The sequence below is a fragment of the Aulonocara sp. 'chitande type north' Nkhata Bay genome, linkage group LG6, assembly GCF_057382095.1.
Source record: "Aulonocara sp. 'chitande type north' Nkhata Bay isolate Kocher_YH1m ecotype deep benthic linkage group LG6, A_spYH_male_GT1.1, whole genome shotgun sequence".
In the NCBI taxonomy this organism is placed as follows: domain Eukaryota; kingdom Metazoa; phylum Chordata; class Actinopteri; order Cichliformes; family Cichlidae; genus Aulonocara; species Aulonocara sp. 'chitande type north' Nkhata Bay.
The window spans coordinates 30,698,031-30,715,932 of NC_141349.1; the positions used below are offsets into that span (position 1 = coordinate 30,698,031).

At 38.8% G+C, this 17,902-nt stretch overlaps 1 protein-coding gene and 1 long non-coding RNA gene across 2 annotated transcripts; one reads left to right on the forward strand and one right to left on the reverse strand.

Annotated features, from left to right (window-relative positions):
* Nucleotides 1-1,487: 1,487 nt before the first annotated feature.
* On the reverse strand, nucleotides 1,488-3,803 carry LOC147328102 (uncharacterized). Its single transcript, XM_086297633.1, has 4 exons — nucleotides 3,629-3,803; nucleotides 3,307-3,411; nucleotides 3,091-3,180; nucleotides 1,488-1,609 (listed from the first exon to the last, which is right to left on the reverse strand). The coding sequence occupies exons 1-4, from the start codon at nucleotides 3,801-3,803 to the stop codon at nucleotides 1,578-1,580; spliced, it is 402 nt and encodes a 133-aa protein (XP_086153759.1). The 3' UTR covers nucleotides 1,488-1,577.
* An 8,343-nt stretch (nucleotides 3,804-12,146) lies between these two features.
* On the forward strand, nucleotides 12,147-13,101 carry LOC147328103 (uncharacterized). The gene is made up of 3 exons (XR_015130055.1): nucleotides 12,147-12,242; nucleotides 12,704-12,833; nucleotides 12,965-13,101. It is a non-coding gene; the product is annotated as an uncharacterized LOC147328103 (long non-coding RNA).
* The last annotated feature ends 4,801 nt before the right edge of the window (nucleotides 13,102-17,902 follow it).

Genomic DNA, 17,902 nt, shown 5'->3' on the forward strand with positions numbered 1-17,902 from the left:
TAATTGTACAACTATGTAAAATGCCATGTCATGTTAAAAATCAGTAATTCTGTCCAAATGTGTTTGAATGAGCATTTTTATATATACGTAGGCTACTGTTGTGTGGTCAGCAGTGCTGTTGCATCCATCCAGTAGCGGTTTTTGATACGGGCGACACAGGCGGTTGCCCGGGGCAGCATCGTGGTGGGGGCGGCATCACGGGCATCGGCAAAAAAAAAAAAAAAAAAAAAAAAAAAATGCTCGTACTCATGCTGCCCCGACATCAGCCAGCGCATATTGGGAATGGCATAGGCACCGATCGGTTTTCTATCGCCCATTTCCTGTCCTGGGAGTAAGGGCGCCTGCTGCTTGCTGCACAGGGAGGAGAGGGCGGGGCGGCGGGGGATTCACTGGCTGGCTGAAGCAGCATCTAATAACCAACTCGCAAAATAAAAACAAAACAACAAACACGAATACACCAGACATCATGATGCAGACTTATAATTTGCACCGATGTTTTTTCGAAATTCTATACGCGAAAAGTGAGCGCGAGAGCCCTCGGTACTGCTGAAGTCAAAGTAAACTTTATTGTCATCTCCGCTACATACAGTCCAGTATATAGAGAGACGAGACGACGAGGCTCCAGTTACAGCAGTGCAAGTAAACAAACAATAAATATAAGAAAAGTAAGAAAATAAATATACACTTTAGGACCAGGGGTAAAGGGATCAATAACAATTTAAAATTTATAATTTACAGTTTGATGATTTAATGTCTCACACACAACCCGTGGAAAGGGGTTCATAATGTTGTAAATCCAAGCCCATTATGTATTCATGATTTGAATCCTGAGTTGTGTGAAATCCCAGAAATACACCTTAGACAAAGTGAATCTGTGAACTAAGGTGTAGGTGTGTTAGATTATGTTGTGGTGATCCTTGAGTTGGGGGATTTGTGTTCATACTGGAGTGCAAAATTAAAACCAATGTAAGATGGACAAGAAAAGTTCAAAGCCATCAGGTGCTCAGTTTAGAAAAAAGAGAAAAGAAGAGGAGGAGAAACGAACAAAAGATACAGGTAAGCAGATGTGTCATTGGATAATGGCAGGTCATCCTGAAACAATCAGAATCAGGATCAGAATACTTTATTAATCCCTAAGGAAATAATGTGGATTACAGTTGCTCCAAGAAGAAATGGTAAAAATAATAACAGTAACAGACTAAACTCCAAACAATACATTATGTTACAGATTTTAATATTAATTAGTCATTGTCAATTGTTGATTTGTCCTGTTCTCATTGTATGACGAATTATGATGGCTGTTTGGTAGCCATTTGCATACAATGCATACTCTCTCTCTTGATATGTGTGTGTGTGTGTGTGTGTGTGTGTGTGTGTGTTTCTCTGGTGATATTCAGTATGGTTCCGACAACAGTTTTATGTTAATGTATAATCCTTAATATGTTTTATGTGTGTGTGTGTGTGTGTGTGTGTGTGTGGGGGGGGGGGGGGGGGGGGGGGGAGAGGGTGTGTTCGCCCGGGGCACCAAACAGGCTAGGACCACCACTGCATCCATCCATTCTCAGGTCCTTCTTTGATCACGGATACTTACACTGAGCCTTGGAATTTTCTACAGAGGGAGAGAGAAAGACATGAGTAAGGAAGTAGTTTCACAGTAAACACTCTGCTTTAAAAGTGTGTTTAATGGATGCTTTGGCTACCCAGTTTATTAAAATCTAAAATTTCAATCGATTACATTTTTAAAAACAAAAATATATTACATTATAACATTACGTTGCAATATAGTTTAAGTAAGCCAATTTTTGAAGTTCACATTTGAGCAAATTTGCCTTTTCAGCATGAATGATTAACTTGGTTAACCTTAAAGTGCCATGGCTTTGACAGCAAGACCAGAAGGAAACTTTACATTACTCAATTACTTTACTGAAGTACACTTTAACCAACAATATTTTGAATTTAAATATTGTACTCCAAGCAATATATTTTAAAGGTTTTGTTTCCATATATTATAATATATTATGTCTTATTGTTATAGATAAAACTGCCCAGCCAAATTAATTAAAGTAAGTTATGTAAATAAATAAATATCTAAGACATTAATGTAATACATGCATTCCTTAATAAATATTTATTGTTTGCTAATATAATGTCTGTTTTAAATTAACTACAAGTTTAAAATTATTATGTCTAAAATTATTGATTAGAATATTATTTATTTATTTATTTAACTTGCATAAAGATAAAAAAAACAAGATAATTAGATGATGACCTCAAGCCTAATATGCTTTATCCTAATTTTGGAAAACTCATTAAAGCATTAATTTTCACTATAACTTAAACACTTATCTAACAAAACAATTTTCAGGTCTCTTACAACACCACTTAGACACAGACTTGAACCTGACAGTTTTCTACAGTGTGTCAATCCTGGCTTCCTGTGAGCACTATCTTCATTTATTTATTTATTCTTTTTTTCCTCTGCTTTCTTGGTCCCCCCTGTGCCACTCTTGGGAAATATCTCTACTTTTATATAAACATGTGAACAAAGAGAACTTGTTTGCTTGACTCATTGTCTCACTTATAAACACAGAAGTGAGTGTGCTGAAAAGGTTAATGTGGAACCTGAAATCGCCTGTGTAACAACACAACAAGGAACACTTTGCCTTATTTCCTAATTTCTGCGTAGATTAATGGCATCAGACATTCATACCAAATTTTTTTTAAACCTTCTGTCTTCTTTTTTTTTTCCTTTTCAAATTTACATGTGCTATAGTTTACAGATTGTTATGTGAACTGTTTTTGTGGCTGTAAAAGCTAAAATATTTGTTTTAATAATACAGATTAAATCATAAATTAAGTAATGCATTTTTTTTTAAATGGAGCTCCTTGTGGGTAAATAAATTCTAGTAAATGTGTTTGGCACAACATCATATTCAGATCATCATCATCATCATTGCAAAAGCTGTCAGACTAAAAATATATATAAAATGTCTGTTTAGGGGATGATCCATTCTCAGATCCTGTTAACAGAAAAAAATCTTTCCAAATTGCTCATTGAAAGACAAATCGCAGAGGTAACAGTCTACTTACTACAGAAGTCCCGGCAGAAGCATTCTCTTTCATTTCTGAGATTTGCCAGTAACTGCAACAGCTTCTCACAGTTGTTTTTGTTGTTATTCACTGTTGTGAAAGTAAACAAATATGTAAATATTTATAATAAAAAAAGCAGTACATATGTTCTATGATATAATTTGAAATTCTGTTATAATTTGTAAATTACATTTGGAAAACAAAACAGAAACTCACTTTGGACACCAATGCAGATGATCCCAACCAGGAGGAGAAGACACAACAAACCCAGAAACATTGAACAACTTCTGAAATGATTTCTCTTTCTGATTTTCTCAGTGACTAAAGGTGTTTAACAAGAAAAATATAAAAGAAATAGACGAATAATTATAGATTCATAAAAGAAGCCTAAATTATAGTGCAGTACATCTAAACACATTTTTAGAGGTAACATTATTGCATTTGCTCTAGCAAATCAGCCAATAAATTAAATATGAAAATCTGGTAAATAGAATAGAAATGTGTGTGTTATTGTTATTCATACTTATAATGAGCATACCTGTGTGCTGAACTCCTGTCGGTCCAGGGGTGTTTGGTGACGTACTCTCCACCCAGGGGTTATCATACACTCTCAGGCTTTCTGCACTTACATAGATGTCGACTATACTTTCCTTCTTCTTGTCAGAGGGAAAGTCTTTGATGCTGCCCGGGTTAGCGTACAATCCTTCCGACATTATTTTGTCAGGCTATGTTACATTAAACACACACCTGTTGCAGTTTTTTCTACTGTACTCTAAGTATTCAGAGTATTTTTGAAAAACTTGATATAACAGCAGTTGTGTCTGATTTTTTCAAAAAAGAGGTAGGACACAAAACAAAAAGAGGAAGATCATAAAAATGGGAAGTCATAGATAATTACCATTTGGACACCCACTCATTCTTTTTAGAAACTGATCGGTGCTAAACTTTGCCATTTGATTTGTGGTTAAAATAATGTAGATAGAAGTAGATATTGTGTTCACAGTTCCTGACCGAGGCATTGTTTAAACAGAGAAGAGAAACAAGAAGTAGGCGAGGCTGAAACAAAGGAAGGGACTCTATAGCAGTGGGCACGATGACTTCTTCAATGTCAAATATACATATAAAACATATGAAAAATATAAAAAAAAAATGTCAATGAAATGGTAGACTTTTAAGTCTGGTCACGAATATCAACTTGCAGAAATTGTTTACTGACATCATGGTAAATGATAAATGGCCTGTATTTGTATAGTGCTTTACTAGTCCCCAGTGGCGTGTCCAGCGGGGTGGCCTGGGGGGGCACAGGCCACCCCCCCCAACCAGACTGGCCACCCCAGGTGCCACCCCAAAGGCAAAACAATAAAATTCAATCAAATATCAAATGTACGATTATGTTTTCACGGTGAAGCTCAGATATCCGAGTGTAAGTGAATGCAGCATCGGCTTCTGCGCTATGCGCTTCACGTTAGCAAAGGTAGGAGAGCCAAGCACGAAAGACGGCACTGCAGGAAACAGTTTTTCGGTGAAAAAAAATGAGGACAGAATAAATGTCCCGGTAAGTAATATTAAGTTTGTTGAGTTTAGTAAACTTCGGTGAAATTAGAATACCAAGGAAAAAATAACACTTAAAGAATTATTGCAGCCGTGGAATATTTCAGACAGTATGCTACTGAGGGCAGCTAACATAAGAGTTATGAGTTATACGATATAATCCAAGTCGTAACATTGCTGTATGGAGCTGCAGATTTGGTTGCAGGTTAACATAGCTGGAGTGGCCATCGGGCATACCGGCCCGGGCATATGCCCGGTGACTTATTTTTTATTTTTTTTTGTAATGGCATGAACAATGAGAGGTGGTGGATTGGCCAGATGCAGGTCGATGTGTAAAAATAACTCCGTTGTTTGGTGGTGGCTATGGCGGGGCTTCCACAGAGGCCAGCAGGTGGATGAGGGAAGGGGAGGCAGGAGGAGAGCCCCGAGGCAGCCACCAGTCCGAGTATCAGGTGAACTGAACTTCAGGTAAGAAGTTATGACCTGCAGTCTATCTGGGTCAGATATAAACCAAGTTTAGGTGTAGTTTATTTTCGTTGTGCTGACTTTTTACCCTCAGTTGCAATAACTCATACTGCGTTCTAGCCAGCTTGACGGAGTTGTTATACAGCTGGGTGGGTGCTATGATGTTACTGATAGTGAACTTTATTATATTCATAAGATTAGTTAGTAGAGTTGCCAACGACTCCTTAAAGCTTTAAAGCTTCCTTTAGCTAGAATGGAAAAAGACACAAAGCTGGATTTATTCTGTCTTTACGCTGCACAGCTGCCTCTTCTTCTCTCATTCTCTCCCCCTGCCTCTCCTGTTGCTACTTCAATCATGAAACTGATCAATGATCAGCTGATTGGCTTTTCTCTCTTGTTTATTTATCGCCCACTTTGTGCCAGAAAGAGGAAACCAGCGGATGTCGCGCTAAACAACAGCAGCACGTTTAAGCTGATCAGCTGTTGTTAGAATGTATTTAATATTAATTTCTAGTATCAGCTGATGTTGGCTGGAGCAACAGCTGTAAACCTGCTAGTCATGATGTCGGTTTGGATATGTGGTGAGAGGGAAACATGAAGATGAAACCAGGAGATGTCCTTACTGAATCGTCAGAGCTGAACAGGTGATGGAGAAACAGGTTTACCTTTTAGGTGACATGAATGAGTTGAAGTTATGAACTGTTTCTGAGAGACAAATAACACCAGGATCCTTTCTTAGGTAGCTGACAGCTGGTAACTGTGCAGGGGCGGATCTAGGAAAGTTTTGCCAGGTAGGGCATTAACAGGGAAAGGTGGGGCACAAAGAAATACTCTTCTTTCTTATTCTCATTTAAAATGTCTAGCTTTTATTAAATAATTATCGAAATCTTACAACCAAAGTTTTTATCTGACGTAAAATGTATAGAAATCATACATATATCAACAAGACAGTGTACATATGGAAAAGATATATATAAATCTTATAAAGTTTGTTTCTGTCTTGTGTGAAACTTGTATGAAAAGCATACAAGAGTAAAAACAGATATAAGATCCCTCGAAAGATTATATAATGAATCTTGTATGTTTTGGATACTAAAACAATATATGAAAGTAATAAGAAAGTGGCCACTTTCATGAGTAAATCATGTAAGTTTTTACTATTTCTTTTCCATATGGGACTGTCACAACAGCATTTGTTTTCATTCAAAGTCTTTATGGCTTTAATACCTGGTGGGCCGGTCTCTAGTCAAAATGCCCGATTTTCTGTCCCAGTCCAGCCCTGCAGGTTAATACTGGCAGTGTCACCATGCCAGCTGACTGTATTTCATCATCAGCCAGTGTTGCTCTTTATACATCAATATAACCAAAGTTTACCATAAGGCAGCATAGAAAGTATTTACTTGCTTTCAGGTTTTATTCAAATGTTAGTCTTTTCAGTTGTTTCCCCACTTTTTTCCTGTTTCAAAATCAAACACCAGTTTGTGAGAAGATTATCTTCTTTTTTTAACAGACAGATAAAGTTTTACATTGGAACTGGCTAATTTGTCAATGGTTTGTTACAAATGTTCGTATTTTAATATTCAAAAATGTTTTTGCCCAAAACATATGTGCACTATATGTCAGTAAAAATACTATGCAAATATTGCTGTCCTTGACTGCTGAGTAAATACTGACAAAGCACTGATTGTATCTCTTGTACTTTATCAACGGAGTATCTAAAAACTTTGCACCGTAGTGGTTAAAATCTCATTCTAATAAGAGTTAAAAGCGCATTCGGTTATTAGGTTTATAGGGTTATTGAATTATGGTTAACGGTTGGTATAATTTTTTTAAACATTATCTGCCAATTACATCTGCCACCCTTCTCCAAATCTGTGCCCCTACCTGGCCCCCCCAAGAAAAATTTTCTAGACACGCCACTGCTAGTCCCTAAGGACCCCAAAGCACTTTACACATCCAGTCATCCACCCATTCACACACACATTCACACACTGGTGGTGACAAGCTACATTGTAGCCACAGCCACCCTGGGGCCAGCTCCAGCTGCATGATGTCAGAAAACAATGGACAACAATGTGGACTAAATCCTAAAATATCAGTGGAAAACATTATAAAATGCTACGTCTGGGATTTTTAGTTATTAGTCAATAATTGCCTTTAAAACATTTTTTTTAAATGTTTTTCTGAAATAAACACAAAGTCTTAAAAGTCTATACTTAAAAAAAGTCTTTTTATAGCACCTTTATGTGAGGGGACTGTTTTCAAAGAACATGTATAAACTGTATGTGTGTGTATTGTCTTTGATTCCCACATAAAAATTTGGTTTCTCTTTTAATGTAATGTATGATTCAGTTACTCCTCCAACATTAAGGCTGCCCCAGACAGCAAACAAACTTCAAAACTTTTAGAACACATGGCTCGCTTTTGGTAAATTCTCTGATTGGCTCAAAAATCACGAGGCGAACCTTTGCCTGAGTTTCTGCAGTCATGCTTTGATCTGACTGCAGCTTTAGGACAAATTTGAGCCAAACATTCATTATTATGTGTGTCTGCACATCTGTTTTCCACAAGTCTTTCTACTTACAGAGCCTAATTAGAGTTTCCTTTCCCTACTGCTTTTTCTCACACTCTTTCTGATAACTTGTTCTTCCCAGTCTAACACTTAATTTTCATCTGACTTCACGATTAATGAGGCAGCATAATGAATTCACAGCAGTGACAATAAAAAAGCGCCATGGCTGTTTCCAGCTGAAAAAATCATCTCTTTAAACTTCTTAAAATACGCTCTGTGCAAAACATTGTGGGGAAAAAAAACACATTCTACTGATAATGACTTACAGACTCAATTTACTTAAGAAATTAGACTGTAAAGTTTTTATATGATGTAGCATTTTTTGTATTAATGGTATAGATCACCACTGCTGCTGAGGAACAGAAAATGGGAACATAAAGCATAAAATTGTTGCATTCAAAAACATTTTCACATACAATAATAAAAATGGTTAACTAATGCCTATCAGTTGAATAAACTGAACCTCTTCTAAATGCTACTATAGTAATATAGGATTCAGTAACAGATATAACTAATTATTCAGTTATTTTAATTAGCATCTTTAGCCTGTGATAGCTCATAAAATTAACAAGAATTGATAAAAAAAAAAGATTTATCAGTTGGTTTGTTTATTTATTCATTTGTTGTCACTTATTGTATCACACAGCTATTTATACATGAAGAATGCAGACTGCAAACCCAAATGCTCAAAGTCATTAAATACATTACACCACAAGTAATTTGAACTTAATTTTAATAAAACACTCCTACAAACTCAATTTCTGAACTGCATATCAATAGTCTGATCCTTTGTTTCTCCAGACTGGATGCTGAAATATCAGTGAGCAGGACACCAAGCACCAGCTTATTTAGTTTTCAATCTCACATATGAAATTTCTTTGAAGATTGCATTGCAAATCATTCCAGTTTGAGTTTGGCTTTCCTTCACTAAGTTCAGCACAGTCTTCGTGTGATTCCCAATTATCCGGCTGTGTGTCTCTCCAGTATCTACAGATTAACAAACAGTTCAGTCAAAATTAAATTCACTTGATGTCAAGTAATAAACTTTCAGATATAAGTTATGATGGCACAAATGATTGTTTTATCGACAGAAAATGACGTTTAAAAACCCAGAAAGGTTTATTTCAATTGGAAATCAGATCTTAGATTCTTATTATTGCTCAGTTTCTTTTCTGAACTTGCAACAGACCAGTTTTGTTCAGCATACAGCTGCTTTGGAGTGTGTTCACACCCCTTCAGCTTTTAAACACATACAATGACAACCCCTCTCGCTCAGTTGTTGGCATTTGCTCTTCCTCAGATCTCTGCTCTGTGTGCTGACAGACATCTTTGGACCAGTTCTTAGTGTGTCGCTTGCACTCTCAACATCTCTGCTCCGTGCACGCTCAACTCTCTCTGTACACCGTTGTAAATGTGCCACAAAACCAACCAATCACAGACTTGGATGCAAAAATTCTCTTGGCTGTTTTGGTTTCCAATCAGCTCGCTAGCTACTGCATTCCGGAAACACTGTCCAAGTGTAGCTAAATCCATGTTTTGGTCAGTATGTTTAATTATTTTATTTTAAAATATATATATATTTTTAAGACCGTTGTTGGTTTTAATCTAGTTTAAACCAAACCAGTCCATTGGATTTAGCTACATTCTGGACCGTGTTTCCAACTGAACGAGAGGGGCTGTCCTTGTGTGTGTATATGGATAATCGCAAACACTGAAATACATTTCTTGCATGCAGCAATTAATTTTGTTTGCTCAAATGAAACTTTTCTTCGCTAAAAATTATTTTCTCCTCAAAATGCAACATTTGTAATTTCAAAGTTTTTTTTAAAGTGCGCTGAGAATAGAGGCACAAAAATGATGCCATACTTTTGTACTAGACTGCGTCTATGACTGATATGTGCAGATAGAAGCAGAAGGCCATTAATATCATGAGGAACTGCACCTACACCTACCTACACGCCATGTCTGCCGTGGTACAATGGGACTTCTGCTTCTGAACCTCTGTGCACAGCATCTGCAAATCGGGGCTGTACGAAGTCACTTCATCTTTGCGCAAGACTGTAAGCTGTCATCTGTATGGAAGCCCGTTTTCCGCCACTAAAAAAAAAAAAAAAAAAAGATCCATAACTCGAAATTTCGAGTTATTTTCCTGAAATTTCGAGAAACCTGGAACTTTTGATCATTAAATGTCACCCCTTCTGTCTTCCTTGGGAATTCACCATAGTCATAGCCTGCACAGTCTACATTCTGCTTCACACAGACTTGGACACTGCCTTATGCGAGCTACACAAGGCTCTCAAACACTTCACCAGGATGTTGCACTCATTGTCATGGGAGATTGTAACAAAGTCAATCTCAGACGCACATTTTACAACCTTTACCAATACATCACCTGCCCTTCTCAGGGGCAGTAGTACACTGGACCACTGTTCTACTCCGTTTAAGTACTGTTACAGATCACAACCCCTGGCGGCATCTGGGAGTCAGGCCATTCCGCCATTTTCGTTATGCCTGTTTAAGAACAAAGGCTTAAGCAGGAAGTACCAGTCACAAGGGAGATCGCACACAGGACGGACCAATCCATAGCCACGCTGCGTGTTTGATGATGAGCTTTATGACTGGGACATGTTCCGGCAAAATTATGATGACATAGACATGTTTAAGGAAGCGGTTGTGGGATTAATTGGGAAGCTAGGGGTTGATACAGTAGAAAAAAACTATCATCTGAACATTTCCAAATTAGAGGCCATGGGGGGACAAAAACATCTGTGAGTTTCTGAGGCTGCACACTGCCACCTACAAAGCAGAGCTCGCCTCTTTTAATATGGATCAATACAAGGCTACATCATACATTGTGCACAGTGTGGTAAAAAAGGACAAGCCGAACTATGGGGGAAAAAAACAGTCTGACTCTAGGAGCCTATGGCAGGGACTGCGCACAATAACGGACTATAAACAACAAGCCTCTACAATGATGAATGCCGACACTTCACTGGTCCACCAGTGAAGACAAGGCGCTAATCCTCACAAGGCACACCGTGACGAAAGCTTTCAGTAAAGTGAACACCAGGAAGGCCACAGACTCAAGGCAACAGACTCAATGAGCAGCTAACACCGGTGTTCACAATCTCAGTGTGGCTCAAGCAGTGGTTCCCAGGTGCTTCAAACAGTCGGTGATTGTTCCTGTTCTAAAGAAATAACAGCTTGCTTGTCTCAGTGATTACCGCCCAGTAGCACTGACTTCATTTGTTATGAAGTGTTATGAGAGATTGGTCAAAGACTTCATCACTTCTTCACTTTCTGCCACCATTGATTCACTACAGTTTGCATAGTAGACCAATTGCTCCATGGACAATGCCATATCACACCTACTACACACAACCCTGTGCCATTTGGACTCTGGCAGGGGAAACTATGTTAAGATGCTATTCGTGGTCTACAGTTCTGCATTCAACACAATAATCTCCTCAAATCTTTTTACCAAGTTGAAGGGTCTAGATCTCAGCTCATCACTATGTCAGTGTATCCCCAACTTTCTCACAGACAGACCCAGCAGTGAGGCTGGGAAAACATGTCACTCCCTTTATCTCACTTAGCAATACCTCCATTGTCAAGTTAGCTGACACTGTGGTGGACCTGATTTTTGATAACATCGAGAAGGCCTATGTGGAGGAGATCAGGAACCTGGAGAACTGGTGCCAGAAGAATAACCTTCTCCTAAACATCAGCAAAACTAAGAAGCTGATTGTAGACTTCAGCACAAAGCAGGTGAGAAATTATGAGCCACTTTACATCAGTGACGTGTGTTGTGGAAGTTTTCCATTAAATAAAGCCTGCAGACGAGCAGTGAGCGGTAGCTAACATTCTTTAATCAAAACACACAAAGAACAGACAACCAAGCTTGTGGAGAGTGTTCATCTTTAATCTTCCCCACAATCTAAGCTCTCACATGCAAATGGCAACAACAATAATACAGAGGAAAGACCTTCTCCAGAGTGTCAAAGTACTTTGCATGGCAAAGTGAAACAGCATTAGGTGGTCATTTCCAGTCACGGTCATGGCTCCTGGTGTCTGTGCCATCTACAGAGTCATAATTCCAACGCTGATCTCCCTCTGCGCTGTCACCTTTGGAGCTTGGCACGCTCTCTTCATCCCTCGATTTCTGTTCCAACGCGGCTGTAGATTAGGAGCAGAGCAAGTCGTACACTCCTGTAGTCTTCCTCAACGTCAATGTAGAAACTTTTTCACTTTATTTTAAGATTTTGCTGTTCAAAATCTCCTCATGACAATCTTTCGGAAGCCCAGTGCCCACTTCTGCATAGCATTCCGTGTGTCACTTGTAAATAAAGCTCACTTGCAGTAAATCAGTGCCGGCACTTGCGTCCATCTCTCACCACTTCACATGACTGCTGCCGCAACTGTGACAAAAGGTTTGTCCACTACTTTTGATTTCTACCTGCAGGTGCTGAATTTGTAAAGCAGAGTTCTTGCAGAGCTGCTGTAATTCATCTGGGCCTGCTGTGTCTTTTCCTCCTGATGGGACTCATAACCCTGGTTTTGCTTTGTAAGTACAACAGAAATATAATTAGCATGCCAAAATCCTCACAGGCGATGCATGTATTTTATAATGATGTGTCCAACACAGTCACCCAAGGCAAATCTCAGTGGGAAATGGAGGCAGTGATGCTACACAAGCTTTACGACAACGTGACCAGCGAGAGTGACAGTTGCTGACTTGAGCAAATTCTCAAAAACTTATTCAAGACAAATTGTGCATTCCCTCTGAGACCACAAAATGTGAAAATGCTTGACATAATACTTTTTAACATATACAGCTTTTAAATACATACAATGATATTTTTGTAAAACTGGATATGTTGTGTGCAGTGCCTTTTGTTTCTGTTTTACATGAAGTTTTTTGAATTTGTACCACTGATTGCTTCTTCAAAGCAATATTTTGAAAGGCTCATGATTGGGATTATATGGATCACAGTAAGACAAGATTAATCTCATTTTCTTAAACAGACTATAAACAAAACTGGGTGGCCTCTAATGGCAGTTTGTTCCAAGTTTCTTCGGAGCCGAAATCCTGGGAGGAAAGCCGACAAAACTGTCGTCAAAAAAGTGCAGACCTGATGATTATCAACAGGAACAGGTTTGTGTGTGTGTTCAAACATAATACAGATGTGTGTAGAACAAAGAATTAAACACTGAATGAAAACAACTGATACACTGATACATCACTTTAAGTTCTCTATGGTTACATTTTGTTTCTCTCTTTCTAAGAAAGAACTTTGTGAACCAGTTCAAGAAGAATTTGTGGATTGGACTGACTGACTCAGAGAGAGAGGGGACATGGAAATGGGTGGATGGGACTCAAACGTGCACAAGGTTGAAATAAAAATAAAATCTGTCTCTTGTCCATAAAGTATTTTTGTGTTATTGTGTACTTTAACAAAAATAATTGGGTTAATAGGTTACTGAAAACAAAAGACTGACTGAATTGTTGAGCTTAATTCTTATAATTTTATCTGTATTAGGTACAGCTTGTGATGTAGCATAGCTTAAGCAGCAAGGAAGGTGATAAGTAAATAGCATTAGCAGACGATTGAAGTTCTTTTAAGTAGTGATGTGACGTTCTGTATCGAGGCTTCGAAGCTTGTGTCGAGTAATGGAGGGGGCGTTTCCGCGATGCGCGTATCGAGGCTTGCTTCATTTATGGGAGGAGCTGAAAATGATGACGTCCGAAGCCTCGCTGCCCGGCTATACCACATGACTGGTTCATGACGTGGTTCGAACTTTGCCGCGAGATATGACAGCGATATAAACCCCTCAGACTTCATTCAAAATGTAGGTGTTTGATGGAGAGTTGCGGTTAGTGAGAGTTTGGAGGTTTATGAGAGTGAGGAGAGAAAGTCAGGAGAGAATGGAGCCAGCTAAGAAGAGGAGGATGTCCTCCCCTGTGTGGGAACATTTTGATCTTATTCCTCCCAACAAGGTATGTAAATTTCTACAGAAGATGTATTTTCATAATACTGATGGTGCGATACAATTTATGTTAAGCTGTCTTTACTTTTGTACAAGGTGAAGTGTTTGCTATGTGCCAGGGAGCTGGGATATAACAACAACACCTCATCCATGCTTAGGCACTACAGAGCTTTGCATGAGAAAAGAAAACAATACTATACAAAATGAAAAACCCTCCATTTGGTTACACCCAGCGATGCAATCATTGACCTCATGACCCTGTATAAACAGGAAGTAGTGGGCAGCCCTCCCCATACACCTGTCTCCCATATAGGACCTGAATACACTGAGTATAACCAAAGCAACATAAAGAAACATAATTTACCAGACATGTGCCTGTAAACAGAAGAAAATTCAGATGATCTGATGGTATAGTGTTTGCTTTAAAACACATGCATGGATGCATAGCTGGACTGGCCATCGGGCATACCGGGCATTTGCCCGGTGGGCCGCTGGCGATTTTTTGTTTTTATGGGCCGATGGATTTTTTTTTTTTTTTTTTTAGGAAGGGTATATATAATGAAAGGCGTTGGATTGGCCAATTGGTCATGATCGACTCTGGGCTGGACCAATTACAGCCGAGGAGGCCGAATGCACCCGCCCCCTTGTTTAGCAATCACGTGATTTTCGCGCATTGCATGCCGGGAACTCGTGGCAAAACAATCCAAGTACCGCATCAAATGCAAGCATTTGCAGCACCGCAAAACGTTCATTCTCCGGTTCCAATACCTTATTGTTTTTTCTTTGCCGCACAAAAAAGGAATGTACAAAACAAAAGGAGAACAATGCCGGTCCGTACAAAGACAGACTCGACGAAAAGACAAAGAAAAGATACAAGGAAAAAATCAAAGGTGTGAAAGGGTCAGACCCTTACGAGCACACAGAGGGACAAAAGACGTCAGCGTGCTGCCCAACTTTCACCACGCTCATATTTATAATTACACGGTTCTTGGAGTGAGTGCATACACTCATGAAGTTTAGTAACTTCAGGTCACTGCAACAAGCCCAGGTACAGTTTACCGACGGATGGGTACAGGACCTTGAAACGCACCGTGTAGAACGAAAGACCATCGTACGAACAAAGGTAAGTTTACCAGTCTCACAAATCGTCATCATAAATACACATTCGTTAACCGTTTATTAATAGGACCTTTGAGCTCAACGGTAATTAATTAGTAGTGGAAATAATTTCTGGTTCATTACAGAAATGTAGCAGTGACAATAATACTGTATGCTGTAATCGTACTGGACAATTAGTGATACAAAACAACTGTTTTATCCTGTGAATAAAAGTATATGTTTTTGTCAATGTACCATGGTAATAACAGAAGTGAAACGCAATATTGTGTCAGGACAATTTACTATTTATGCACAATAAACAAAGGAGCATAGCGCAACAATTTCTGTTCAGCGCTAGACTTGCTTGTAACCTATATCACCAATTATGTTAAGAAAAATGACGTATTAACGACTAAAAACTCTGACCTTTGTGGGAATGCTTGGAGCAGACTAACATGTGAGCTGGAGTGTTCTGAGACGTTATATTTGGTATATCCAGACCATCCGTCGGCTCTTACTTTGGAAACATGGCTTAAAACATTTCTCTTCAACGACGTAATCCGATTTAAAAAAAAAAAACGATCGGCTTCCCGTGGCTGTCATGCGACCGGCTGTTGCAGTTGATAATACAACAGCTTCTTGCCATTTTTTGTGTTTCTTTTTATCGCTGTGTAACTGAGTTCAATTGAAAGCCTGCGTGCGCTAGTACCTCTTGCCAGAAGTTCCCAGAATCCTTTGCGGTTTTACCCCTGAATGACGTCACATTTTCAATCTTTATCCTGGTGGGCCGGTCTCTAGTCAAAATGCCCGGGCCGATTTTTTGTCCCAGTCCAGCCTTGCATGGATGTAAAGAATGTAACTACTGCTACCACAAACAAAACCCGGGATAGTGTGTGTTAAGAGAAGTTACACCAGCAATGTCTAAATTAAAGCATTATGGCTGACTGTAAAATAACAGAACACAAAATAACAATATTTGCAAGTGACAAATGGCAAATCAATTCCGTTCTAGCCACTTTGTCACACAGCTACTGGAATCAGGGGAATAAAGAGCCAAATGGTGGCACACAGCAAAATTGTGGAGAGATAAATAATTACAATGCAGAAGACAGCTGGAATGATCCACCATGTTCCAATAGACAATTCTGGATATGTGAGAAGAGAGTTTCTCCTTAACTTAACATCCACACCCAACAAATACTGAGATGAGATGACACATATGGAAAAGACATATCTCAATCTTATAAAGTTTGTATCTGTCTTGTGTGAAACTTGTATGAAAAGCATACAAGAGTGAAAACAGATTCATCCAATTAGGCTGTCAGTCGTCTGTCACTTTTTGCCAGCCAGGAAGGAGAAGCCAAACCCCAGGTAACTCAAACTAAGAAAGATGTATAAATATAACATAAAACAGAACTTTGACCTTGCAGTGTTAATATGTGTGCACACTAATGATGGCCAAATGAAGCTTTCTGAAGCACTGAAGCTTGTATTGAAAAACAGTTCACTACTCGAAGCTTTTCAACACAGTCCTCTCTGGTGACATCTGGTGGCCAAAAATATGAAGAGCAGCTTGAATCCACAAAATAAAACCAACTGCTTCATTATGATTGCCCACTCTACAGAGTGGAATTCTGTCTGATATTGGGCCGCCGTTGTGTTGCTTTGAACTTGTATTCTTTGGTGGTTAAAAAAATGTGGTTTATTTGTTTAATAAATAATTTTGACCAGTAAACTTTCCTTGTTCAAACATGCACTGGTGTGGTCTTTCTTTGCTTGTGACTTATTGATGTTGGTAAATACAATAATTGAAAAATACCACATTACATAAAATATACATATAATAATGTACAACACATTATGGAGTATTATTCTGCTCTGAGGTCCTGCCTCCATGCACTTATGCAATTAACCGCTACACGGGTATATTTATAAATAATATTATATTAGGGAAAATTTCCAAGACATATTTCTGACCTTGGGGTAGAATTGATTGTGAACTGGAAAGGGAAAATGCTTATGAACTTGCAAATTAAAAACATGATGCATTTAAAGTAGCCCTTTTTCATTTTTATTTAAGAAGAGAATTTGTTCTAGTGTGCGATGGCCGAACCTGTTCCTTTTCGTGGAGATAATTTCTCCTGCCTTAAGGGAAATCCCTTCACATGGCACAGAAGAGGCTGGAGTGCAGAGAAACTGGTAGAGATGCAGTTATACATTCTAACTGGACCCCACAAACTATCAGATAAAGAGAATAAATAAATTCAATTGCTGCACATTTGGCAGACTAACATTTTCAGATTAATTAAACACTAAAATATATATTTTTACAACATTACATATAAAGAGTCAAGTGGAAGTTTTTCTAAAGTTATTTAATGATATTTATATTATGGAAGCAGATTTTTGATATTTTACCTTTTTCCCGTTTTCAGATATAATAAACACGCACAAAACCAAAGCAAATGGCAAAGTAAACTAAAGTGAATTAACTGGTGGTGAGGTGTGGAGCTTACCACGTGTGGCTTGCCATCACTTGCATACTTCGATTGGCCCAATAGCAGCGAGACTAGTATGGGACCAACGTGTAATACAGTATTCAATATGAGCCAGTATCACAGAGTACAGGAATGTAATCGCTGCTGTGTCTATTCATGATGTGTGGATATGTCTAAAGTTCCGTATATTAACATTTACACTTTTCACTACATTTTCAACATGTTTTTTTAAAGGGATAATTTCGAGACTAGTAGCACTCCCAAATACTTAAATTCCTCAACATTAATTAGTTCTTGTGCACAAACAACCTTGTGCACAAGGTCCACAAGTTCCACTCATCCAACGTGTGAAACCTGCTGTGAGGACAATTAAAGTGTGGCCAGAGGGGACAGACGCAGTGCTCCAGGAAAGATTTAAAAACACAGACTGGAATACGTTCACCCACACAGACTTGGACCAGTACGCCTCATCTGTACTGGATTACATCTCCAAAACCACAGACAGTGTCACCACCCAGAAACGGATCACCATGTACCCCAACCAGAAGCCTTGGATGAACCGGGATGTTTGTCTCCTCCTGAAGGCCCGCAACACCGCCTTTAGGTCAGGAGATGCACATGCCTACAGTACAGCCAGGGC

What these genes read in the sequence shown, in the direction of transcription:
- LOC147328102 (XM_086297633.1), bottom strand. Translation starts at nt 3,803, where the DNA reads ATGTCGGAAGGATTGTACGCTAACCCGGGCAGCATCAAAGACTTTCCC. An exon ending in GACAGGAGTTCAGCACACAG is followed by an intron (nt 3,412 to 3,628) that starts GTATGCTCATTA and finishes AAACACCTTTAG; the next exon opens with TCACTGAGAAAATCAGAAAG. An exon ending in CTTCTGCCGGGACTTCTGTA is followed by an intron (nt 1,610 to 3,090) that starts GTAAGTAGACTG and finishes CTCCCTCTGTAG; the next exon opens with AAAATTCCAAGGCTCAGTGT.